General features: G+C 47.3%; 1 protein-coding gene across 13 annotated transcripts; it reads right to left on the reverse strand.

The window, feature by feature from the left end:
• Nucleotides 1-868: 868 nt before the first annotated feature.
• Nucleotides 869-25,457, reverse strand: LOC121597950 (RB1-inducible coiled-coil protein 1). 13 transcript variants are annotated; one of them, XM_041924301.1, is made up of 15 exons: nucleotides 25,321-25,457; nucleotides 12,507-13,695; nucleotides 12,225-12,427; nucleotides 11,847-12,138; nucleotides 11,251-11,770; nucleotides 10,882-11,171; nucleotides 10,613-10,799; nucleotides 10,102-10,294; nucleotides 9,780-10,014; nucleotides 9,523-9,703; nucleotides 7,130-8,332; nucleotides 6,836-7,058; nucleotides 6,255-6,772; nucleotides 3,303-3,367; nucleotides 3,034-3,124 (listed from the first exon to the last, which is right to left on the reverse strand). In XM_041924301.1, the coding sequence occupies exons 2-14, from the start codon at nucleotides 12,572-12,574 to the stop codon at nucleotides 3,308-3,310; spliced, it is 4,173 nt and encodes a 1,390-aa protein (XP_041780235.1). In that variant the 5' UTR covers nucleotides 12,575-13,695; nucleotides 25,321-25,457; the 3' UTR covers nucleotides 3,034-3,124; nucleotides 3,303-3,307. The 13 variants fall into 13 exon arrangements, with proteins under 13 accessions (XP_041780225.1, XP_041780226.1, XP_041780228.1 ...); XM_041924291.1 differs by lacking the exon at nucleotides 3,303-3,367 and having other exon boundaries at nucleotides 869-3,124; XM_041924292.1 differs by lacking the exon at nucleotides 3,303-3,367 and having other exon boundaries at nucleotides 869-3,124; nucleotides 25,176-25,457.
• Between the last annotated feature and the right edge of the window lie 4 nt (nucleotides 25,458-25,461).

Here is a 25,461-nt window from a genome sequence, read left to right on the forward strand (position 1 = left end):
AATCTATGGAAAATTCTATCTCCAACATAAATAAATTGTTTAAAAAAAATAATAAAATAAGAAAACATTGCTTTACATCTTTTGCAAGATCACGATAAACGCCCGTTTCGTGATTTCCTTTCCCATTAATCCCTCCAATAAAATGTCCTCCCTTTTATCTCGTGCACGCCATCCGCCAACAAGCGAACCCGCAGCGCAGCAAATTACATCTTCGATGGAAAATATTATTTGTTTAACTTTTCAACGCCCGATCGCTTCTCAAATCGTGTTCTCCGAAATTCACACGCAACTTACGCGCGACGATCGGCAGAGTTTGTGATAAACAAGAACAAACGCAACGACGAAAAAGACGAAATAAAAAGCACGCCGAAAAAAACTTCACGAGCCCACAGCGTAACCTTTGCGCTTAATTGTACCCCTTTGTGGTGGAGTTTTTTTTTTTATTCTCTCTCTTTCTCAGTCATGGCGCTTGTGCTTTTGCCAATTTTGGCGAGGCACAAGGCACACGAACCCCCTAATCAGGTTGTTTGTATTAAATTGGGACACCGATACGCAGCAGTCTGCAAAAGCGCCCATAAAAAAGAGCCGCATTTCAATCAACCCAAGACCAGCAAGATCTTTTACTATAACAAACACGATCGTGATCTTGTTAGCAGATTACATGCGTGCTTAATGTACCCGCCGTGCTTCGAAATGTGCGCGCCTTCCTTGATCGTCGCCCCTAACGATTTGCGAAAAAGTGCAGCACATTCCTTTTGCTTTGTATTTTTTTTTTTTTTGCAGCGATCATTTCCAAAATGGAGCATTTTTCTTTCATCCGCAATCAACTCAAAGATTACACGATCCCGCTTGTTAACAGGCCAGGAGGTTTGATCGTTGAGTTTTTCTGTGTTTTATTTTATCTATTAGTTTCTTGTTGTTGCACGAAACAACTGCATTTCTTTACATTCGTCCCGCCATGTATCATATCCTTTCCATAGTATCACGTCCACGGCAAACGAAGGCGTAGTATTATAGGCGCACACAGCGTATGCAGTTGTAAATTACATTATAACTAACAGTAGTAGCGCAGTTCTGCTTCCTCTCTTCCATTCATCATTCAATAGTGTAGTTAGAGCAAACGGGTAGGCATTAGGACAAAGTTGTAATGTAAAACGCTACATCGTGACACAGTAGAATTGCGAGTAGGAAAATCATTCCCGTTTCCATGATTTACAATTTTGCAATCAACAAGCATTTCCCCCCCCCCCCTTATTTTCACGCCCTTGCACTTATACAAAGCACTACCGTACATACAATCATTTTGTTTCGCGCGCGCACACGCACACATCAGTTGTGGTTTTTGTTACAGCCTTGTCTGTTTCGCATCATTTCCTCATACTTATTGGCAGGCTCGAGACATACGAGCGCATATCATCTGCATGAACACACACACACTTTGCCTGTTTTTCCTCTACTCTTCTATACAAAAGTTTATAATTTTCCTCAGCATAACTCTTCCAAGCCTCCGTTTGCCCGTTTTGTTTGCTTCTTCTTCTTCCGCACGCTCACACTCACGTACACACTTCATCAGGTCCCCTGCAGCCACATTCAACATAAGCGTAATGGTTCAAATTTACTAAACAACTAGCTCTGATTATGGTGCCTTCTAATAAACCGTACTGTTTTTTGTTTTATTTCTTTGTTTTCTCTCTTTCCCTTTACACTGTTTTGCTTCCATGTCCGTTCGATTAATTGTATTCGTTTGTTTCTGTTTTTTTTATCAAAAAACATTCTATCATACCAGTTTACCAAGATATTTACTTTTGTTATATTGTTTTTCTCTCTTTCTTTGTTGATTTTTTTTCTCTATCAGCTTCTTATACTAATTTTTATAACAATCTCACCCTTACTTGCCTTTTTCTAAGCAATTTACACTTCTCACACACCAACCTGCTGAAGCTGAGCGCTTCCACCTTTCCGGTGTACCAATCTTAAACTGTTCCTTCCGTTGTTTTTCTCCCTTATTCGATCGTGATTGTTTGTGTTTGATTAAAGAAGGAATTGTTATTGGTATTGCAAAAAAAAAAAAAAACAAAATAGAGAAGAGACTGTGAATTTGTGAACAAACCCCTTACAGAAGATATTTTACAGCGCTTTTCTCTAGAGAGCTGGCCATTCCGCCGAACTGCTCTTCACATTCGGTTATCACGCATCGCTTCTGACTCCCTCTCCCTCTCGCTCGCAATGGAATTGCTTTTTGCTTGTTTTGCTTTTTTTCTGTAAAAGGCAGCCCCCGAAGGGAGAGTGTGATGGCTGTGTTGTATGAATTAAGGTGTAATGTACATTTCTTATTCGATTAATGGTTAGATTTTTTAAAGGTTACAACACAAAATGATGGATTAACGTTTTAATTTCGTTATAAAGTTCCCAAAATAATATGCAAAAAAGCCTTTTTAAACAAAATAAGCACTCTCTCTCTCTCTCTCTCTGTAGCACATGCGATCAATCAAACACACATATAAGTATGTTAGCAATAAAACCTAGTGAGCAGTTACAATGACACTTGCTTATTACATTACACGATGTGCTGCTTAGGAGCTCTAATTTGCAAAAAAAAACCTTTTAACTTATTGATTGTGCACAAAACCGAAACAGACGAGCACAGCGCAACTCCCATGGCATATTTTTCCCGTTTATCCTCTCTAGTAGCTCCTAAAATCCGCAACACATTTAGCACACTTTAACACCCCATCATGCCCTCTCTCTCTCCATAGCCAGCGCTCACAGCTCACTCCCGTCCCGCGCTCCCCGCGAGCGGCAGCGGTGCCACCGCACTGTCACTGTCCTCCTGATCGTTTGCCTCGAGCGACCGGTACTCGGAGTCGGCCGAATCGCTAACATCGTCCGCGATCGACAGCAGCGACTGGCCGGCTACCGGCTGGGTGGTGCTGTTAGTTGCGGTGACAGTGGAGTTGTTGGTGCTGGTGGCTAGCGGATGAGTGCTGCTGGCAGTGGACGCCTCACTGTTGTTACCACTGTCGGCGGCAATGGAGGGTTGGATCAGCGGCGGCTGGTTCGTGCGTGTGACAACGATGGTAGTGTCAGTGGCGCTTGCGTAGCAAGACGATGGTTGTTGGTGATCCTGTGCGGTGGGTTGCGGTAGTTGTTGTGGTTGTTATTAAAGGGTAGCGTGATGAAACGAGAAATAGAGAGAAAGAGAGAGTTGCATTGCATTCAGTTATTGGATGATCTCGAGCAGGGTTTGATTAGTATTAAAGGAGTGTGAAAGAGCGTTAGAATAAAGGAAAATGATTGCTTACACTGGTTAGCTTGCGTCTGGTGAGGGTGATGATCTTGAGTGATCGTGGTGATGCCGTTGGGCTTGCTGTTAGTATATTCGTGGAGTATGGCGCGTTCGTCATGTGGTGTAGTGTATGTGACGCAAGTCCACCGTCCGGTAAAGCCGTGGCAGTAGTCGCAGTAGTAGTACATATGCATAACGAATCGATGGTGATTTTGTTTGTTTTTGATTTATTTTTTTTGGTACCAGATTATATAGATTAAACGGAACGATTAACATAGTAATGTTTGTACGAAGCACTAGAGCAAGCGGCCAAGCCAAAAAGGGGACTAAACAGCAAAGCAGACAGATGAATAAGCAAACGTTCACAGTGTGCCGGTAGGATATGTGGCCCAAACTTACGTTTAAATTGCACAGAATTACCTATATCTTTCATTTAATCTTTAAAATATCATGCAATATTATAAAAAAAATAGTAAAGGAAAATGTACTGATAAGTTAGTAAAAGTTAATGCATCCCAAAAGTGAACCGAAAATAGTGATTTTTGTTTTCTTCCTCAACATCGCTCTAACACGCCAAAACAGATGTGATTTATCAAAGGTTTTTTTTTTATTTTAAATTTTCTTTAGAATAATTTCACTGTTTATTTCATCTATGTTTCTTTTTGTTTGTTTGTTTCGTCGGTATTAGCATTTGCTCTCGAAGCCCTGAAGCCCTAATGATCATACGATCATACGTAACTGCTCCTCTCGTTAATGCTGCTGCTGCTGCTGCAACACATATTTAGTCTGACTCGTTGGGCTGTTGTGTGCTACTACAAAAGTACTACACCAAGTATCAGTGTGTGTGTGTGTGTGTGTGTGTGTGTGTGTGTGTGTGTGTGTGTGTGTGTGTGTGTGTGTGTGTGTGTGTGTGTGTGTGTGTGTGTGTGTGTGTGTCTGTGTGTAAGTTTAACTTGAGTGGCCTTTCTACGACCCACTAACCACTGTTTCGTCGGTCCATCTCAACTGCTTGCAAAACTTTGTACATCCCCCGAGTGGTTCGAGCGCGCGGCGGTTGAAAATTTGGCTCCGCGCGCCTGTGTTCCTCTGCGCTTTTCCTTTCTTCTCTCTCCTATAGTCTAAACATTAAAACGGCCATCATCACACGGTATAGTTTCTCTGTTTTGATTTTGCTTTTTTGCTACCCTCCCTGTTTCCTTGGCTTTCCCTTTTTGCGCTAGTTTGGAGGGGTGTAATGGTGGTGGCGATGCTCGGGGACTGCGGTCCTGTCCTCACCTATCCTGAGAAATCAATGAGAGCGGGTAAGGTATATGGGCATGTGTGAACGAGTTTTCTGTTTCATATATTCGATGCTTAAAAGAAACACTACACCCTTCCCGTTTTTTTCAGCATTCCCCGTCCCTGTCTACTATTTAACTTTCCTCCGAGCTTTCGGTGGTTTATCATGCACACACAACGCTAAGTTCATTAGTGGATCAGCTGTTTCGTCTTGCTTTCTCCCTTTTTGTGTTTTACTGTACACTTTGCCCTCTCTCTTTCTATCTGCACACACACACAATCTGCTTTTACAACCTTTTCTCCTTTTTTAAATCTTCCTTTGTTTTGTTCTCTATCACTGAAATTACATCACCCGACAACAACATGTTCATCATTTTACATCACAATCGTTCTAGATCTCGTGCTTCATCATCATCATCTCATCTTTATCCTTTCATATTTTTTTCTTCCCTCCATTCCTTCATCCTCATTGCTCGTCGCCGTTGAGAAGTAGAAAAGCTTTAAGCAGCATCAGCTGGAGAAAACCGAAGGAGGAGGGTATCACAATCAATGCACACAAAAAAAAAACCGGGAACAAAAAAGGTAAAACACTGTGCTACACACGATTGCAATGGAGCAAAACGTTATTTAGCAATATATCGTATGCTTCTGTTATTGTTAAGAAAGGGGGAGGGCGAAAAAACACCAGCGGGCGCGCCCCTGAGACGCATGTGTATTTACAACCATTTTCAAGCTAACTACGCATAGTGTAAAGGATTAAAGTCAGCAAGGCAAAAAAGCAAGCAGAAGCAATGCGTTTGGTGTAAGATACAAGCTCCGCTTCGGTCCTGCACGACGTACATATTATAGCTGCACCCGGGCCTCACATACGTTAATGTTAAGCGCAATGCTCATTAGCTATGAATGTGAGTGAGTAATAAAACATAAAATGAACCATGAATATTCATACAATGGTGGTGGTGATCGGTTAAACATTATGCGACAAAACAAAACACGCAAAGCGGATGGCGATTTTTAGTTGTGCCTTGGCTGAAAATGAAAAGAGCTGTTAATGTGCAACACCGTTCATTGCGATTTGTTAAATGATAGGGAAAAGCTAATTCGAAATGACCATACAATTAACTTAAAAAATAGTTGGGGAGTAGTAGTTGATGCAGATAAACGCTTGATCAGCTGCCTTCGGCGTTTAAAACTTTACATCAACGTTAAATCTTTACCACACATTGTAACTTTACCACACAAAAAAGGTCAAATGAATGATAATCGATCAAAATAGATGAAGAAAAATGACTCGAAAATGAAGAGGGCGAACGAAAAATGTTGATGAAGCACGAACTGAATGCATAAAATACAGCCTGATCATAAACGATTATGAAAATAATGTACCGAAATGATGTACTATAACTATTCCCGCGCAATGGAGAACAAATGAATGGAACCCAAAAAGTGCACGCTAAAAATGAAGATGAACAATGCAAATGATGCGTGCCACTTGTATGTGTGCGTGTGCTTTACACAACCCCTTTTTTGGCGGTAGAATGTAGCAGCGGCGAAACCAGCCAACCAACCCGAGCGAGAGAGAAAAAGGAAGTTCTTATCGAACAAAAACCACATACACAAACATAAAACACAACCGAAACTAATTCTAAAAAAATAGTAATGAAACAAACTATCACAAGTAGAAATTTACCGTCGCACTGCTACCACCACCGCCGCCGGCACTGTCCGCCAGGTCACCGTCGTCATCGTCGTCGCCGTCCGCTGGGTCGTCCTCCTCGCACACGCTCTGGTAGCGGATGCGATCGATGCTGCCCGTCGACCCGATCCCGAAGCTGCCCACCACCCCGTCCTCCTCGTCCGTGATGCTAATGTTGCGCTCACGGTAGCTGCTGCGCTGCTGCTCCACCACGCCCGAGTCGATCATGTCCCGGCTGGCGGCGGTGGGCGATTTGCTACCGTCCGCCATGCCACCGGTCGTGCTGCTCGTAGTCGTGGACGACGGTGTCGGGTGGTCGGTTTGTGCGAATGAATCGATCAGCTGGCCACCACCGGCGCTGGTAGTGATCGGTAACGTGCCGCCGCCGCCGCCGCCACTCCTGCTGCTGCTGCTGGACTGCATTTCGATCGTCACGACGGCCGTCGGTGGTTGCTGCGGGGCAGGGGCCATCTCAGCGGACAATCCGCTGCCTCTGCTCGACGATGGTCGTCCTTTGGAGGGAGGAAAGTGTTAAAATCGAAAAAAAATCCCTAACCGTAGGTGCCAGTGCTTACCTTTCTTCTTTTTCGACACATTGACCGGCTTTAGCTTGACGCGATAGAAGCACGCACCTTGCGGCACACCGTACCGGTTGTCGTCCCGGCGCGCGTGGCAAAATTCCTTATGTATGACCGTACCGAAGCCGAACAGTGTTTCCGGCTGCTCGCCCCTTACGGTCGGTTGCAGCCCGAGCGCCTGGTAGCTGCTTTCGTGCAAGTAGTAGGTAAACTCGCCCGACTGAAAATTCAACCGAAATTAAATCCCCAACATTAAACCAATGATCCAAACAGTAACAATCGCACACTAACCTGCACAATGTTGTACTGCGAGTTCTTCGGATTCCACACGTACGTCACCGTGTCACCATCCGAGCAGGTCAGCAGCTGCGCCGTATCCATCCGGTGCTTCCGCACCTCGCACGCCAGTGCGTTCTTCTCCTCCTCGAGCGTTCGCAGGTTGTCGTGCAGCTTGTCCAGCCGGTCCGCCAGCTGCTGCCGGTCGGTTTCGAGCGCCTCCATCTGCTCCCGGCAGCTGTGGTCGTTCAGCGGGCTCAGTTCCGGATCGGTCAGCGATTGGATCGTTTCCCGCATGCGCATCACCTCGCGCATCAGCTGCGCCTCCTTTTCGCGCAGCTCCTCCAGCTGCCGGTCCTTCTCGTCCAGGATGCGCTTGTACACGTCCTGGCTGCCGCTGCCGGGCGAACCGGCCGCACCGTACGATCGGTGCAATCGATGGTTGCCCGCACTGCCCGCACTGCCAACGATGCTGCTGCCGCCCCCGATCGCATTCGCTTCCCACCGTTGACGCTCCTCCTCCACGGCCGCCTTTATCGCCTGCTCTTTCTCCCGCTGCAGGTCGAGCCGGACCTGCGCCAGCAGCTGCTCGTGCGTTCCAATGTCGATCATGTCCGGCTTCTCGATCTTCTCCAGGCTCGTGTCCGACGGCGACCGGTCCATGCTGGTGGCCATCAGCTTGAACCGGCACCGCAACGATTCCATCTCCGTCCGGTGCTTGTGCTCCAGCTGCTCGATCGCTTCCTGGATCGCTTTCCTGCGGTCCACCTCGGCGCTCGCCAGCTGCTCCTCCAGCCGGCGGATCACCTCGCGCATCTGCGCGATCTGGTCGCTCAGCTCCCGCTTTTCCTGCTCGTAGCTCGACACCGTCTCGATGTGGCTCGCCTTCATCGTGCTGTTGTCCGACCGGAGCGACTGTATCTCATCGTCCTTGTGGTGGATGCTTTTGCGCAGATCGTTCATCTCCAGCTCGTGGTCGACGGTCAGCTGCTGGATCGTTTCCCGCTCGCGGTTGCGCGCCAGCTGCTGGATGTCGTTCCACGCCCGGTTCATTGCACCGAGCTCCGACTGGAACTGGGTGCGGTTGCTATCCGCCTCCGCCCGCACCCGTGCCAGCTGGTCGCGCAGCATCATAATCGAGTCCTGCGACAGCTGGTACACGCTGCTGAGCAAACCCTTGAGCCTTTCCACCTCCAGGCGCGTGGTGCCGAGATTATCCTGCATTAAAACAGCGAACAAAGCAAGATTAAATATTAATAGGGTCGTTTAAGAGGGCTAAAGCTGAGTGCATCGTCAGTTAGTCTTTTGTTAAACAGGTCTACCCTTTCTTGCTATGGTGCATCGTAAATGAAGCAACTAAAAGGAAACAATAAGCAATAGATGTGTGCATTATATAATAAGATAAAGTTTTCCAATTGGATTATACAATTTGGCCATTCCGGTACATATTGCCCCAAATAAAGACAAAGATGGGGAAAAGTAAATCGATAGTTGGATCGAAAAAAAAATATAACAACCAAAAACATCAAGAAACGCAACAAAAAACAACAAATAAAAAAGTGTTTTTAGTAAAACAGCAAAAAAAGGTGGAGGTTTCCACTTCCTTTTCTCTGTGAACGTTTCTAGTTCTCTTTCTCTGTCTTTCTCTCTCTCTCTCTCTGTACCTGCAGGAGCAAAATGACGGTGCCCTCGTCATAACTGCTGCGACCGCGGGCCAGCAGACAATCGGCGAACGACGCCCGAAACTCTTGATGTTGGTGGTATAGCTGCTGCTGCTGTTGGTGCTGCTGGTACGGCTGGTGGCTGGTGTGCTCCAGCTGCTGGCGCCGTTCGACGCTGGCCGCACTGGACGGCAGCGATTCGTCGATGTAAAACTCGCTATTAATAAACTCGCCCTCGTCGCCGGGCGATCGCAACAGTGCCGTACCGCCCGGGCTCGGTTCCATCAGGGCGAGCAGCAGCAGCTCCTGCGAGCTGCTCGAGCGCTCCGATGAGGAGGTGCGGGTTAAAATGCCCCTCCGCAGCCGGCGCCCACCGTCCAGCGTGCTCGCCGGTACGTACAGCGGGCAGCGACCGTCAAGGCTCGCCCCAAGAATGCCGGCTGCAGGTGAAGCAGCATTTTCCTCCAGTATGGTAGCCGGATGGTGGTAGCCCGGCAGCAGGGCTGCTGGCTGCTGTTCGGACAGTTTACCACCACCACCGCTGCCGCTCACATCCTCACCACCACCACCGTGCTCAACACTCGCTATTGCAACATTGTCAGCAGAAGCGGAAGTGGTGGTAGTAGTAGCGCTTGTCAAAGTGTTAGTAGCATACATGCAGCTAGCGACAGTGTTAGTAGGGGTAGTAGTGTTTGTCCCAGTGATCGTAGTAACGTTTGGGGAGTGTGTGTCGTCGTCATAGCGCACCTCTGTAAGCGTTTCCGCACAAACCGTCTCCACCGGCTCGGTGCAGGTGGCCACACTGCACGTCTCTACCACCGCCACCGCCGCCGCCGGTGCGTCCTCCTGCGTCGAGCGGCCACCGACGGGACTCTGATTTTGAACCTTCTCGTAATCCTCGGTGTCGGTTTCCGATTCTGCTCCGACCCTGCACGATAAAACAAGTGAATTTCAGTGAAAATGTATCCAAAACAGATTGAAATTACACACTGCCGGCGACGTACTTATCACTCTCTTTCCCGCCCGACTGCTGTTCCGGCGCATTGTCACTGCTGGACGTAGCGCCGTCTTTGCTGCGTACCGAGGCATCGTCCTTTCCGGTGCCACTGCCGTCATCTTGCTGCTGCAGCTGCTGCTGCTCTACCGATCGAGTTTGAAAAAAATCTATCACAGAAGCTATGTTCGGTAGCGGAATTTTCTCCGTCAGTTCGGGCAGGTAGCGGGACAGCTCCTCCAGGTCTGCGCCAATGGGAAGAAACGGAACCGAAAAACAATTGTAAAAATAATGTATAATGCAAATTCGAACGCTTTCGCACTCGACCGTACCCTGCTTGTCCAGCGCTGGTAGACTAGAATCGAACACCGATGGTGCCTGGATGGCGTAGGACGGTGGCATATCGGTCATGCCCGGAAAGAGCGAGCTCAGGAAGTGCCCTTCGAAGATGGAGGTAAAGTCCTGCCGCCTTGCAACCTCCTCGTTGTGTATCGCCATCAGCCGGCATGCCAAATCGGAAGCCCACTATGAAAAAGAGGGAAATAAATTTCGATAATGAACAGAAAATATCTTTCCCCTCTGTAGGGGTGATTTCCAGGAGTCCTCATAGCTGTGGGACACTTTATTGAGTCTTTCTTACGCGAAATGAACTTAATGTAATGGGAAATGGACTCTATAGCACCCTTGCTGGACAAATCCGATAGAAATTTCCAAGGAGCCTGTCCAAAAAGGGTGCCATAGAGTCCAATTTCCAACATCTGAAGTTCACTTCCCATAAGAAAAAGTCAAGGAAGAGTCCCACAACTATGAGAACCCCTGAAAACCCCTGTAAACCCTACTTACCCTTAAGAACGCGCTAGAGAACATACGCCGACGGACCACCTCGGTTACGGCGCTCACGTAGATGCACGGCACCATATGAATCTGCTCGATGATGCTCAGATGCTTCTGCAGACGCTGCAGCGACGTGTGGTACAGCTGCAGCGTACTGTCCAGCTCGTGCACCCTCGTCTCCACGTTCATAATATACCTATGCACGTAGGTAGTAAAGTGCCAATTCAAAATACTTGCCACTTTGTAATCATTGCTCCCATGTGCACACTACTACTCACTTGATCCTTTTCGTTAGATTTAGGCCGAGCTCCTCCTTCGCCACCGTACAGCGGCGCTTGTATTCGAGCAGATCGGCATGGTTCTTCTTCATGAGTTGCAGCGTGTTCTGGTGCGACACGCACAGCTGGGGAAGCACCGACGCGTCGTTGATTTTGCTCGCCGACTGCTGGTTCTTCGCGATACCCTCCGCCAGCCCGTTCTGGTCGCCGAGCTGCTTTTTCGCCTTCGCCAGCAGCTCGTCTAGCCCGCGCAATCGTTCCTCCAATCCCTTCACTACCTTAATATCAACCTGCAATGAACAACAAACATTGCAAGACAGTTCTTCCACGCAAACCCAAAACACACACAAAACAGGCGATCGCACTCACATTTTGCGACGCTTTCACCGCTTTCTCGATGCGATCGTTCAGGTTGACCAGCAGGTTGCGGTTGAACTTTTCGATGTTGATGCGACACTCCTCGGCCATGCGCTTCAGCGTCAGCTGACCCTCCATCGCCGAGATCCAGTCGAGCAGCGAGATGCCTTTCGCCCGTTCGCCCTCCGTCAGTGCGACTTCACCACCACCGTCCTCCACCGTTGCCAGCTCTGTACCGCTGCCAGTGGCTTCCACTTTTTGCCCCTCCTCCGTCACTGTGTCACCGTCCGGTTTTCCCTCGATGTCTGGCGGCGGCCCGCCACCGCTCGTCGATACGATCACACCTCCCGAACCACCACCACCGCCACCAGCACTACCGCCCGCTGCAGAGGAGGACTGCTGGTCGGTGTTGCTGCCCGCTCTGCTCGGGTTAAACACCTCGTCGAACACACCGTACGGGCGTGATTCGGCATTTTCCATCAGCGACGAAAGGATTGGAATGTCTGCCAGCTGTTGTAGGCTTTTGTCAAAACTGCAACGAAAAGGAAAGGAATCGGCGTCATCATTTCAACACTGTCGCTGTCGTAGTAGTTTAAGTAAATGCTCACCTGTGCAAAATATCCATCTGCTCCTCGTACATCCGCAGCTGCTCCTCGTAGTAGCGGTTGAAATATTCGCACCGCTCCTGGAACTCCTTGATCGTGTCCTCCATGTTGGCGACCACCGCTGCCCAGCCCTGCTGCTGCAGGTGCTGCTCGTGGATGAGCGATTCGCACCGCCGCAGCTCCTCCCGCCCCATCTCGTAGATCCGCTGGGCGAGCTGGGCCCGGGCCGCCATCCCCGCGAACGTCACTGGAAGCTCCAGACTTTTCCGCACCAAACCGTCCAGATCAACCTCAGCTGTGTGTGTGATAGAGACAGAAAGTAGTTTAAGAATTTTCCGTTTAATTCACTACGATCGCGCACTGCTCGCGAGGTTTGCTTACTCTCTTTAATCGGTCCAGGCGACAGCAGCGGTGACTCGCCGACGGTTTTGCAGAACATGTAGATCGGGTTCGTGTCGGTACCGGTGGCGTAGTGGCAGGCGCGACTTTCGTCCTCCAGCAGCTCGCCACCGCTCACCAGCAGCACGATGCTCCTGGCCGGTATCGCATGGTTCCGCTCGATCAGCTCCTTCAACCGCCGGATGCTGCAAATAGCGGGTACAGAGGAGTAACATTTCAGTGTCACCGAAGCTTCCTCCTCGTACATGCCCCCCTACTACTTACTCCTCAAACATGCACTCCATCTTAAAGGTCAGCATGCGACCTTGATCCACGTGAAATACGAACATCATGGTGCCGGGTTTGCCGATGCAATCCACCCGCAACCCTATTGCAACAATCGTCCCGCCGCCTGCTCACCGGTCAACCGCCGGCCGCACCCCTCCGACAGCCTCGCCACCGGTTGCTCCTGCCTCCACGCGCGTTTCACCACGCCTGCCAGCGGTACCCGTGCCAAGCCGCACCACCGCATTCGTTTCCTCGAGCTTGGCCAACGCGTTTTGCAATATGTAATCCGGTCGATCCTTTTAGCTTAGCATTCCCGCTTTGCCAGCAACAAGGGCCACACTCACACCGAAACACAAAGCCTCAAAGCGCGTTCGTAGTGTAATGTCCTGGTGGTTCGTTCCTACCGCTATGCTGCGTGTGAAATAGACCCGCCGTTTGCTTCACAGCTTCAGTGCATGGCACACACACACGACGCAGCCAACCGGGCGAGGGTGACGACAATCGAACGGTGCGGCGCCACTAGGCGGTGCGGATCACAGTTTCACGTGCTTTGGTCGTTGCGCTCCAAATTCGCTAACCTTTGGGCGGCCTCACTCACTGCTATTTATTGCCCCACACACACACACACACACTACACTCGATCGATTCGCGCTGTTTTTGATTTGCTGCAGCAAAACGGCGTATTTGCGCTGCTGCTGCTGCTGCTGCTGCTCTTCGTCCGGTCTGTCTCTCTGGTGTGTTCTGCTGCTGCTACTGTCTCTTTCTCTCTCTATCCGCTACACTGTTGCCGCCTACCGGTCTGCGCTGCTCCACTGCGCATATTATCGGAGCATATGTGTGGGGTTTGTTGTTGATGGTGGCGCCGCGCCTGCAACCAACAACCAGCCCTTTGACGCTGCTGCGTCGTTGTGCACACGAGTGATGATCGCGCGCGCGATTGCGATCTAATGTTTTTTTTTCACTTCTGCCTTTCACCCACCCCCTCCGTTGTATCGTTGGTTGTTGTTGTGGGTGGGAGGGATGGTGGTAGAGGATGATGCCGATCGCTGTCCGCGTGCTTAGTGGGTGCTTCGTGTTACACCGTGCTGACTTTTGCTCACTTTGTGTCCTTCTCTCTTTCTCTCACACACATACTCTCTCTCTCTCTCTCTTGCTGTGTGCTGTCTCTAGTGATGTTGTTGTGGTGCTGAAAGTAAACAAAAAACAAGCGATTAGACAAAATGTTGCGAAAAAGCCGTTAAAGCGTGGCAAAATATGCTACACATTCGTTCGAAAACGCAAAACATATTCACGAAGAGAACGGGACGATGATTTTGGCAACGGCGTGTGGGGAGATGCTCGTGCCCCGTGGAAAGCATTGGAAGGAGTAATGTTGTGGCATACACAGCATACATTCGAGTTAGGTTCATTGCACCGGCCCTGTGTTTCACTGGTGCAATAGGGTGGCATGCAACCTCGTGAAACAAACCCAACCAGCCAACACGCTCCACGCTCGATGCAAAAGTGAATTGTTTAATTAATGGCTACTTCCAACACAGCCATATACACACAACTCCTTCACCCTTTCAAACTCAATTCCGTTTATGCAGCGCATCTTGCGCCACAAATCAAGCCACGCCGCGATAATCGTTGGCAAGAGTGACTTCTATTAAGCAAGCGGCACTCTTCCTAATACACACCCCAAGGTCCGTCCTTTGGCTGCCTGATAACGCCCCGTAACGGCAACTTCGGGATACACTCCAACCGATAATGAACAACGCTCCCGATTCGACCTACAAAACACGGCACGGGGATGCACAGGTTCGGTGTGTTTGCCGGCTTAGACGAGGTGAGAAATTACGTCTTAAAGCAAAGCGTGCCGATGATGCAGTGTGCGTCACATCAATTCATGCCCACCACCCTCTATCGCGCGATACCCACCAAAATGGCAAAAACAACTGTCATCGCACACAGTGAGTGTGTGGGAAATCCTACCGACCCAGCGAAAAACACACCAATCTCTCCCACTGACCTAATTACGGTGTCTGCTCCAATGGCGCGCTTATGGCGCGTGGTGCATTTGAAGGAAGAAAGAGAGAGAGAGATGGAGAGAGATACAGTGCTAATACACAATCGGGGTTCACTAAACGGGCACAGAAGAGACACAAATACACTGAATAGATTAAGGTCTCCGATGCAGTACACACCACATCATCATTGCCGTCGTTAGCAAAGAAAATCGGCCAAACATTACAACCTGTGCAGTGTGTGTATGTGTGTGAGCTCTCCGCCCAAAGCCACAGAAGACTATTTACGCCGTCCTACAAGGCGGCAGTGAGCGAGAAAGTAGAATGATAACGACACGACAGCGATCGTGATTTCAAGACGAAGGAGGTTGTTGCCTCGGTTGTTTTTTAAGGTTCGTGACTAGGTACGAAAATGGTTCACGGCAACAGCGCAATGATTCACGGGGAAATAACCCCGCGTCTCTGCTTACGGGAAAACGAAAGCGAGTGCACAGGGGAGTGGGTGATCGAGGGTGGATTACTTTTACTTGGTGCGCAATGGGAAATGGTGGCAGGCAAATGCGAGACACGATCACGAACGACCGAGAAAATTGGAAGCGGAATGGAGGATGATATTAAGAAAAAGGAAACGTCAAATAGACATATCAGCCATTTGTGAGAAGGTTTTTTTGTTTTTTCTTTGTACAACAATGGCACGTGCACAACAATACGTATGTACAATGCTGAACGAATGCATATTGTGCCAAAATCCAACCGCTCGCTTTGGTTGCCCGTTATGTATGAAGCATTCGCGTGTTGGCGGCGATCTTCACTCTTTGGCGGAAGTATCTTCACGACCTTCACGAGCGAACCAATACAACACGCGTACACAATTAGAGTTAGAGCTTCCGTGGTGGTACCCAGCAGTACAGTTTTCCATTCTCGATCACTGGTCTGGACGGTCAGGTGTAGTTTGCAGTTTTTTTTTAAGGAAAGAAAACCTTGGCCTTGGACAGAGCCTTCCGTTTTGTAAGGCTGCTGAAGTTATTACAGTTGTAATAATTGCAAGAAATTGTTTTGCTTCTTAAGCACAGTTTTTTACAAGCATTACATAGACCTTCAAATGGCATTCAAAAGGTTTACTTTAAAGCGTTTGCGGATAATTGTTCTAGACAGCTTACCACCCTTAAAGGAATCCATCTAAAAGATGTTTCGATTTGCATCGTATTGCCAACAAAATGCTCAAACCAGTTCTAGAATATGGTTGTGTCTAATCCACTATGGTTGATGACACCCCAATAGTCTAAAGAGAAACGTGGCTGCTGCTGTAAAGGCTGGTCAAAGTTCGATTCCCGTCCAGTCAATCATCTCCAATCGATTTTAAAATATACTAAACTTATTAAAGCCGGGCATATGATCGCTCATGTTGTTTACGACAATAAGGATAAGAAATACAAAAAATAGACACGTCTGGCTTCTTCAAAACACTACATTAAGTGAGGGGCTAATGGTAATGCGAATCATCTTCATCGAGAACGAGAAAATCATCAATGGGTCAGGAAGAGTTCACGCGCCGCTTGCTTAAACGAGAGTCTTTGTAGCAGGCGCACCATCTTCGCCATGTGTTTTCATTTGCATTTCAGCTCCATTTATAGACTGAGTGCATCCCAATTCTGACAAGTTGGTTGTGCAAAGTAGACAGAGATTGATCGCTAGAACATAAGGTCCTAAATGACTTGCAGCGTGTTTTACGACTTCTTCCTCATTGCGTGCTTCATTCTATCCGTCAGATCTTCAACCAGGTCCTTAATAATGCTGCAGTTAGTCGAACGAGACATCATTAGTAGTACATTGCTACTGTAAGACAGGATACTATTCCAATGAGAAAGCAGAGCATCTCAAGATCATCTAGTAGTCAACGATCGATATTAAGTCCAATATCTTGTAACACCAGCATACAAACGATGCTAAAACGCAGATCTTCATTCTGCCACCACGGAATGCACCTCTCACTGACCTCCATTACTATCAATTACGGGTTTTACTTGACGAATGTAACCATCAGCTTTTAATAACAGCCATCACACCGGCTCATTCAACACAGGTAATATCACAGCAAAACTCTTACTTCCGATAGGCACCCAACACACGAGTCAGGCTACAAATCATCAACTAGACGACACAGACGACAAGAAGCAATGATCCGCAGCACAAACCGTCCTCCCTTCCTACTCCCCTTCGAACAAAACAACACTCTGTCCCCGCCCATTCCACAATCCACACAGCCAGACATACTAGTTGCGCATGTTTATTATTATTATCTTGTTGCCATTATACCTGTTTTCCTTTCCCTAGCGGACCGATGACATTGCACCACTAAAACAAACCCACCACCAACCTCTAATCCTCGCCAACCACCTAGGCACAACGCGGCATCAATGGCAGAAAACCTTCCGATCGCAGTTCGCTGCTTCCTTCTCGTTCGAAAAACCACCTTTTTTCATGCCCCTCCACGTTGAAGTTGTCGCCCATTTTATGTACCCACCAACGGCAGAAACATCTGATCTGCTCATAACAGTGTGTGCGTGTTTGTGTGATCACCTCTCGATCGGGGAGTGGAAATAAGGGTAGGTTGTTCGAGAGGGTTGATGTTGGCGGAGTGAGGACCCGCGTAACAGATACGCACCAAAACGTGCTGCGCGACACCAGCGAACATACGCACTTACACGCTAACAGTGGGGGAGAGCGGTCGAACTTGAGAACACAAAAAGGCCACCCGAACTCACCAATACGCAAACCAACAAAACAGCTATGCGCGTGGATGTGATATGTGTCTGGCGTTCCTCCACTCTCCATTTGGCCTTGAAAGTTGGGGCAAATGAAATTTAGCAGCAGTTTGCTGCCCAAAGAAACGCACGTTCTATTTGTTAATGAAGTAAGCGGCTGTTTAGATTAATTTGGGTGATCGTTTTCTTCTAATTTTAACCTTCAAACAAACATTGCATATACTTAGATATATCTAAGCGCCAACCGAAATGCTCCAAAAACGTCCCATCCATGCAAATGAAACGCGATCGTTGCTTCCTTCCGCCTCATTATCATGCGAAACCCCAACACTGCCCGTTTGCTCTCACAGAGTACCTTGAACTCTTTGTGTCTCTGAGTGTGACATACGGTTCTGGTTTGTTTTTATATAGACAATGGAGGAAGATACCTGTGTCCTCTCACCCACAGCCAAGTGTGCTTTGCTTCCGCAAACATTAATCAAGCGAAGACCTGCGCGCACACAGAAACACAAGGAAAGAGGGAATATGGGGGGATTTGCTGTTGTTATCAAATCACAATCAACCTCCACAAATGACGCACACACACACACGCAGAGCACAAAGCACATGGTAAATGGACTAGAAAGTTCTACAAAAGTTTAGACAGCACAAAAAAAGGTAACCACCGAACCCGCCATTAGCATCGTGTAATTAAGCACGGCAGCTGATAAAGTGAAGTTTAAAATTGAACAACCACCCAAGGGAAGGGGAGAGTTGACATTGGGCCGTGGATTTCTATCTGTGACACTGTTGTGCTGACGGGTTGCCGGGTTTCCGGGTTAATCGGTCAGTGAGGTGGGTTTAACCTGCTCCAAAACGGGACAGCGTTTCGACGTTGCGTCGTTGTGTTAGGTTCTGCAAAGCTCCTCACCCCCATTACACAACATAATGCAATCTCTGTCTTGTACTCCCCCTTGTTTACAGACAGTGTGGAGGAGTCCATTGTGCATATTTCATGACCTCGATTGCGTCAAATCCAGAAAAGGGTAAGGAAAAGGTTAGATGAAAGTGAAATACGCACAAACAATGAAAGCGTCAAGTGGAGTTGATACGTTAAGGGACAGCAGCTGAGTGCCTCGATGAGTGCAAAGTTGGCCGTATTTTACTGTAAAAAAGGGTCGGATTGAGTGGTTAGATTTTCTGCACGTATCGATCGTACAGATAGCGGAACTTGGGGCAAGTGTGCCACCTTAAGCATTTCAAGTTATAACTCACTAAAACGTGTTTTTCAAAAGCCGATTTAAATCTCATAACCATTTTACATCTATTTCCTCACTTATAAATGAGTTTCGCTTGAAAAAAGTGCAAACAAAACAGTTTTTGAAGCGTTTTAAAAAGGGTCCAAAAAGACGTTGTTTTTTGGGCTATGGGGCAAGAGTGCCACTCGTATGGGGCAAGACGGCCACCTGGTTAAAATAACCGTGTTTCTTAGATAATTGGAAATTATTACGTTTATACCACTAGTATATGTATTCCTACATGTATTTAGTCCTCAATGAACCCTTTTTGACCACCAACTGTACCACAATATGGTTTGTTACTGTTCTGTTTTTCCGGGGTGGAATCCGCTCACAATAGCGCACCATTCTGCAGCACGCTACAACAATGTTTACATTTTTGACAGCTCGCGCCTATGAAAGATGGTGGCACACTTGCCCCAAACAGAGATGGCACACTTGCCCCAAAAGTTGTAACTTTTTTGAAATTGAATTTTTCAGTGACAAAAAGAAATTTTTTTTTTCAACTAAACCCACAAAAAATTTCACGTTTTCTCAGCTATACGGTGGTGTAAATATTTTCTCGTTTGATTGTTCGCACGATTTTTGAGAGCTTATTTGGTTGGATTAAAAAATTATAATATTCTGCTCACTTTTGAAACTCAATATAAATCAGTTTAAAACAATGGGAAATATCGATTGGTCTATATGAAATTAGGCTCAGAATACCTAGTCATTGGAAAGCAACCAACTGTATACACAATTGATCATTAAATTAAAGTTTTTAAGGAAAAATGCTTGGTGGCACTCTTGCCCCGTATGGCACACTTGCCCCAAATTCCGCTATTTTGAGTTTCATTGGGGGGTGGTTCGAGTACAGCGGGAACAGTGTTTGCACACATAAAGGTAACAAATTCTTGCATCCATCATTGCTACATGGAGAAAAGGTGGTTCAATGATCGATCGATGGGTGTTTCGCTATACAGTGGGTGAAATATTAATATCATTATATTAATATATTTCGCAGGGCGTTACTTTGTGAAAATTATTATTATTATTATTTTATGCACATAAAATGACTATAAGATCTATGCTAAGGATTCTAAACGTTATTTCCTAAATGTCAGAGAAGAAGAAAGTAATGAAAATGCCACGCCTCAGTCGATTTTAAAGGGCTTGTTCTAGAAGTTCTAGGCCAAAAACCCCGATTTTCGGGCTCAAAAATGTCAATTGTGAGAAGATACCATTACCAAACAACCTTCCACAAAAAACAGGCTGTTGCAACTTTTCCATTAAAATAAAATCAAATCAAATCAAAATTTTATACAATTAATCTATTTAAAGCGGGACTGAAGAATTAGTCCTTCTGTGTTGTTGATTTTAGAATGCTTAAATTCGACAAAAATAAGTGTTGAAATGCAAAGCAATGTTATACTTATTACACACACTGTTGCCAAGGAAATGGAATTCAGATAGCAGCAGAAACGGGGTGGCCACCGATAGGTAGTGAACTAATCCATCACACCCCTGCTCACCTGCTCGCTAATGAACCAATGCTTAATGCAATAAAAATGCCTAACAGCAATGATGAAATTACACCAACGTTACTACCCCCGCCCGTACTCGGGGAAATTCTTTTTCAATTTCCGCTACCGCTCGACTTTTCTTGCACCTCGCCCTACCTATTTTCCAATTCCAATAAAAAAACGGATCGAATGCAACACACACACACACCATATATGCACCCCAAGCGGCTATTGCACTTGCACGTGAGCGATCAGCAGCACAGTGCATGGGATTTTAATTTCGCTGTTTATCAGTTGGCTAACCAGGCCGGCCAGGCTAGCAAAGCGGGCAGAGCGGACCCGGGACAGCGCACACAAACAAATAACAAGCAATCGATTTCAATATTATCGACCCATTACATCAGCCACCAACCTAAACAAGGCAGGCAGGCAGGCAGGCAGAGCTGTGCACCCGACTATGCAGCAAACGGTGCTGCATCTCCAGCGCAATAGACAAACGCAAACCTCATCTTGATGCTCCCGGGGGAGAGGTGCGTCGAAGACTGGGGGCCGTTTGTTGTGTGACACCCGTCTGGCCGCTGAAATTCAACTCCCAACTCCCGCCAGTCCCGGGCAGCGCGTTGCATATGTGCAGCACGTGCATCGTAATGTGCGAAGGCAGTTTGGGGGAGAGAGCCGGTGTACCAGCCGGTGCAGGCGCTGGGTGGCATGGGAAAAACGGGGCTATCTCAGCGCTTAGAAAGGGGACGGTGTTTGTGTCTGGGCTGCGCTAACCCAAACCCTCCTCCCTGCACGGCCGGGCCGAACTTGAGCGTTCAAGTGGCAGCAAATCATCATCCCCCGACAGACGGCCGCCACAGGATTAGGAGGGGCGCATTTTGCAACGCAGAAATAAACAACAACACACTGTGCAGGCGGACACGTAATGCATGATGGCGTGGTGGTTTTACATAGAAGAAGTCATTTACTAAAACAACGTATTCTTCAAAGGAACCGGAAGCATCCAACTAGGCCTCCATGTTTTTAAAATGGAGCATAAATCCAATAAAAAAGGCTGAAACCAATAGTAATTGTAACAAAAAGGTTCGGCAAAGTAATACAGGCTTTTCCAAGGCACTTTCGAATGTGCACACAATTATTCACCGCATTCAAGATGATTTTCAACAGCTGTCAAATGATTTATTTACCTCAAAATGAAATTTCAGTTTCAGCACAAGATTTTCAACACAATAACAAAGAACTATCTGACTCATTCCAGCTTGAGTCGTGTTGAAAATCATGCAGAAAAAATTAAAAATTATTACGATGGAAATGCAATATCAGATTGAGGTGGATTAACGTTTTGCAAGCGGTGAATAACAATGTTAGCATTCGAAACTGTCTTACAAAACCCTGTAATACGTGCTACATTCAGGCCCAGGATAATTGTCATTGCCAACCACATTCGAGGTTTCATTTTTTGAACCTGTGTACTGATTGGTTAAATGCATGGGTTCAAATCGCAAATGATCATCTTGTTTATGAGATAACGAAAAAGACACATCAACCAAGACTAATCGGAGTGTTGTTGCGTCAAATATGAAGGACAACAGATAAGTCAATTACTAAAATGCGCCTAATAATGTCCATTTCTCTCTACATATGACAAATTAACAGTCGAGAGAGAGAGAGAGCGAGAGAAAGAGAGAGAGAGAGAGAAAGAGAGAGAGAGAGATTTTTTAGACACAAAAAAAGGATAAGAATCGACTATCCTTTATCGACTGAATGCCTGATAACTGCTTGAAACATTTAAAAAAATAGTAAAAAGCATGTAATAAAGCATTGAAAGGTGAATGGCTGCTTTATCATGGCTATCAAACAAAAACAAGTCTACTAAGCAGTGCAGCTTACACCACAATCCGGAACGCAAATAAGAATGTGACGAAGCCGTTCAACCTTTCAGCCAAGTGCGGCATAGTAATGGGGTATCGTCCGAACCACCACCAACCTTCCTTCCCCGGTTATCCTTGTCCGTAGAAGGAAATAAAGAAAAAAAGGACTAAAATGCAGCTTGCCCTTGCCTTCCCACCCGGCAGCTAACGTCTGATTCATTCAATCGTGGTGTTCGCCAAGCATGAATGAACAGAGCAGCACATACGCATTACACACACACACGCACACACATACACAAAGCACAATTGCACAGTGGAATTGCGGTCGGTTTTGTGTTGCTTCTCATGACGTGCTTTTAAAGGTGATCAATGTTCTGTTCTAAAAAAATGCATCAAACTTGGGGGGAAAAAAACAAAACTTAAGTATGATTCTGTGGCTCCACCGTAATGAGAAGGCGGATATGATGATTGTGTTGTCCCATGGAGTAATTCTTTGTTTGGCTTCCCGTGATCCAGTTGCGTGTGCAGCAAACTGCAATCGGGATTGGGCGGGGTGGGTGGTATCATCTTTCCAAAAACTTCGCGTGTGCGCGCTCACAACAAAGAGAAAATGCTTCACGTGTGGATGTGTATGTTTTGGTGCAAAATCTTTTGGAACATCTTCACATTAACACTAAAAGTAAAGTAAGAATGCTTTTGTTACAATTTTAAGCAAAATTTGCAACAACAACAACAACAAAATAGAAAAATGGACTATTTATAAGAAACACAATGCTTTGCTGTTGTTACACACAGCCACAACAAGCACGGTGAACAAGAGCAATGGGGGTGTTATTTGTAAACATTGCCACCACCCCCAGAGTGTCATACACACAGACAAACACACACACACAGACACACAGTGACAAGACGTCGCCGTCCGACACACCAGCCATGATGGCACACACAGTGAATGTGCTGTTGTTGTTGTTGTTGATGATGGGCAATCATGAATGATTGTGGATGATGGCGATGAGGGATGGTGGTAGCCAGCGGCAAGAGAATGTAAAAGTCGAAGCGATTGCTTGGATCGAAAGATCTCTGTCACTACGGTAAATGTGGAGCAAAAAGAGCGAAGCACAGACACACACACACACACACACACACACACACACACACACACACACACACACACACACTTTCGCCATGTTGCTCTTCCCAGCAAAACCCATCCTAGGGGAGGAGGAAGTAAAAGGGCCATCCTTCCACATCTCCCCCCACTCGTAACCACACACCACAACCGCACACACAGGCAAATGGCGTTTGGAAGCAAACAAAAAAAAGGAATAACACACACACGCACTTTGGTGCAAACGTTGCTTTCTTCACGATTTGAAGGCAAAATTATTGGGACGCATTTTGTGATACGCTAATACGCACGGACACACATGCACACACACACACGCGCGCAACACACTCTTTATCCATTCTCGCACACGACGCACGTAACAAAACGACGTCATCCGTACGCGTAAATTGCGTACGCGTTTGTTGTTTTTTTTTTTTTTTTTAATTCGTTTTCTCCTCTATTTTCAAGGCTTTTTCGTCACATTTTTTGGGGCGGAGACCACCATTTTCGGGAAGATGCAGGGTTTTTGTTGCATTCGAACAAAGGGATTAGAAAAAGGGGTTGCGGGGATGGGATTTATAATAACAAATGTGTTGCACACACACACACACACATACACGCACGCTAAATAGGGAAAATCACGCGCAGGTACAACACAAACACAACCGATTCTCTTTGTAATCGCTACCTAGCACACGATCGAAAACCACACCACAGCTGTAAAGTGTCCGCTGAACAAACGTTCCGAGGGCGAGTGATCGGACGCGTTCAGGTGCTATCGTACTGCAGCTTGGCTCGAACTGAAATCAAAGTAGCAGCAGCAGCATACGGGCTCGAACCACACACGGAACAAACAACAAAAAACCCTCACTCATGTAGATGTGTATCAACACGCGCGCGCACACATACGTACACACTTCAAATACTCGCACACACACACACACACACACACACACACACACACACACGCACACAAACAGATCGCCAAAGAGAGCAGATAACCTTCAACCAGCCAGCGACGACGACGACGACTTGGGCGAGCAAAAACCTAAACACAACACACCACCCAAACCTCAACCCCCCACTCTTCCTCTTGCCCCACCCACCCTCTCTTCAACCCCTTCCCCTTGGGCACCTTTTACGTCACTTCCGATTGAAAGGAAGGGAAGAAATTGGATGGCCGACGGATGGCCCCCGCGACGGATGGTGAAAAGCCAAAGTGTGTATGTGTGTGTGTATGTGTGCTTTATTTTCGTGTGTTGGCCTGTTGGCCCGCAAAGCTCGACTGTTGCCATTGGCTTCCGATACTCCCCCCCCCCCCCCCCCCCCCTCTTCTTTCCAGGGCAGTGACTCATCCCCAGTGACCCGCGTCCCGTCCCGTGCGATTGCGTTTGCCTTTCGATTTCTGCCGATTAGACTTTACGCTCTTTACGCAGTTCGATAATTAACCCACCGTGTGCGTGTGTGTGTTTGCGTGTGATTGCATGTATGTGTGTGTGTGTGTCCCTTACACTTTGCCTCAACACACGGTTTGCCATTGTACAGCCAAGAAGCACAACAAAGACCATCCCCCCTCTCTCTCTCGCTCTCACGCTCGCTCCCTTACGCTCCCCCCAATTCAGTCGCCCTTCATTCGCTCGCTCTATCCCTCGGGCGGAGGGATGTTGTTGCACTGGGGTGGTACACACAAAGCCTCGCTTCGGCACACAAACGCGTCTGGAGCATCGCGAAGTGTGTCCCCCCATCCCCTCCCCACTCCAATACAAACACGGGAATAGTGGTGCCAAAAGGGAATGTGCGTTTCCGTATGGTGTTAAGCAATCGGAGGAAACGTTTTCTCGCACTCCACCACACAACGCAAAACCTGGAGGGCCGCTATAAACGGACCAACCAATAGAAACGATATCCACACACACACGCGCGCGCGAGACACACTAGCTTGCTTTTCCATGCCCTGTAGGGGGGGTGCTGTTGCTGCTGTTTGGGGCAATTTTCTTTTTGTTGCACACTGGCACACTTACAATCCGTGTGTGTGTGTTTTCCCTTTGCAGCACAGCTTCCGTTTTCTTCCCTTTTGCCCAATGGGGTTTTTTGTTTGAATGCGCTCACACACTGTTGTGTTTTCTTCGCCCACCTTTTTTTTTTCTTTGCTCGCCCCCGTGCTGCAAAGTTGTAAAGTTTGCCTTTTCCGCACTACACAACTACAACTGTTCACTCGCGCACACACTTTGTGATCACAATAAAACAACAACAACGTTTGTACACACACTAACACACACCTGTCTATGGGCTGTTCTGGCCGAAAAGTTTTCTTCTTGTGAACACCAGCAGCAACAACAACAACAACAACAACGGCGGCAGCAGCGGCAGCAAGCGAACTCTTGCTTTTCAAGATGGGCAGTGAAAATAAAACTGTACAC

This window comes from Anopheles merus, chromosome 3R, assembly GCF_017562075.2.
Source record: "Anopheles merus strain MAF chromosome 3R, AmerM5.1, whole genome shotgun sequence".
NCBI classification, from domain to species: domain Eukaryota; kingdom Metazoa; phylum Arthropoda; class Insecta; order Diptera; family Culicidae; genus Anopheles; species Anopheles merus.

Excerpts from the sequence above, each read along its gene's own strand:
- LOC121597950 (XM_041924291.1), bottom strand. The coding sequence starts at position 12,574 with ATGATGTTCGTATTTCACGTGGATCAAGGTCGCATGCTGACCTTTAAG. Across the intron at positions 11,771-11,846 it reads CAGATGGATATTTTGCACAG|TTTTGACAAAAGCCTACAAC; the intron begins GTGAGCATTTAC and ends TTTTCGTTGCAG. Across the intron at positions 6,773-6,835 it reads TGTGTCGAAAAAGAAGAAAG|GACGACCATCGTCGAGCAGA; the intron begins GTAAGCACTGGC and ends CTCCCTCCAAAG.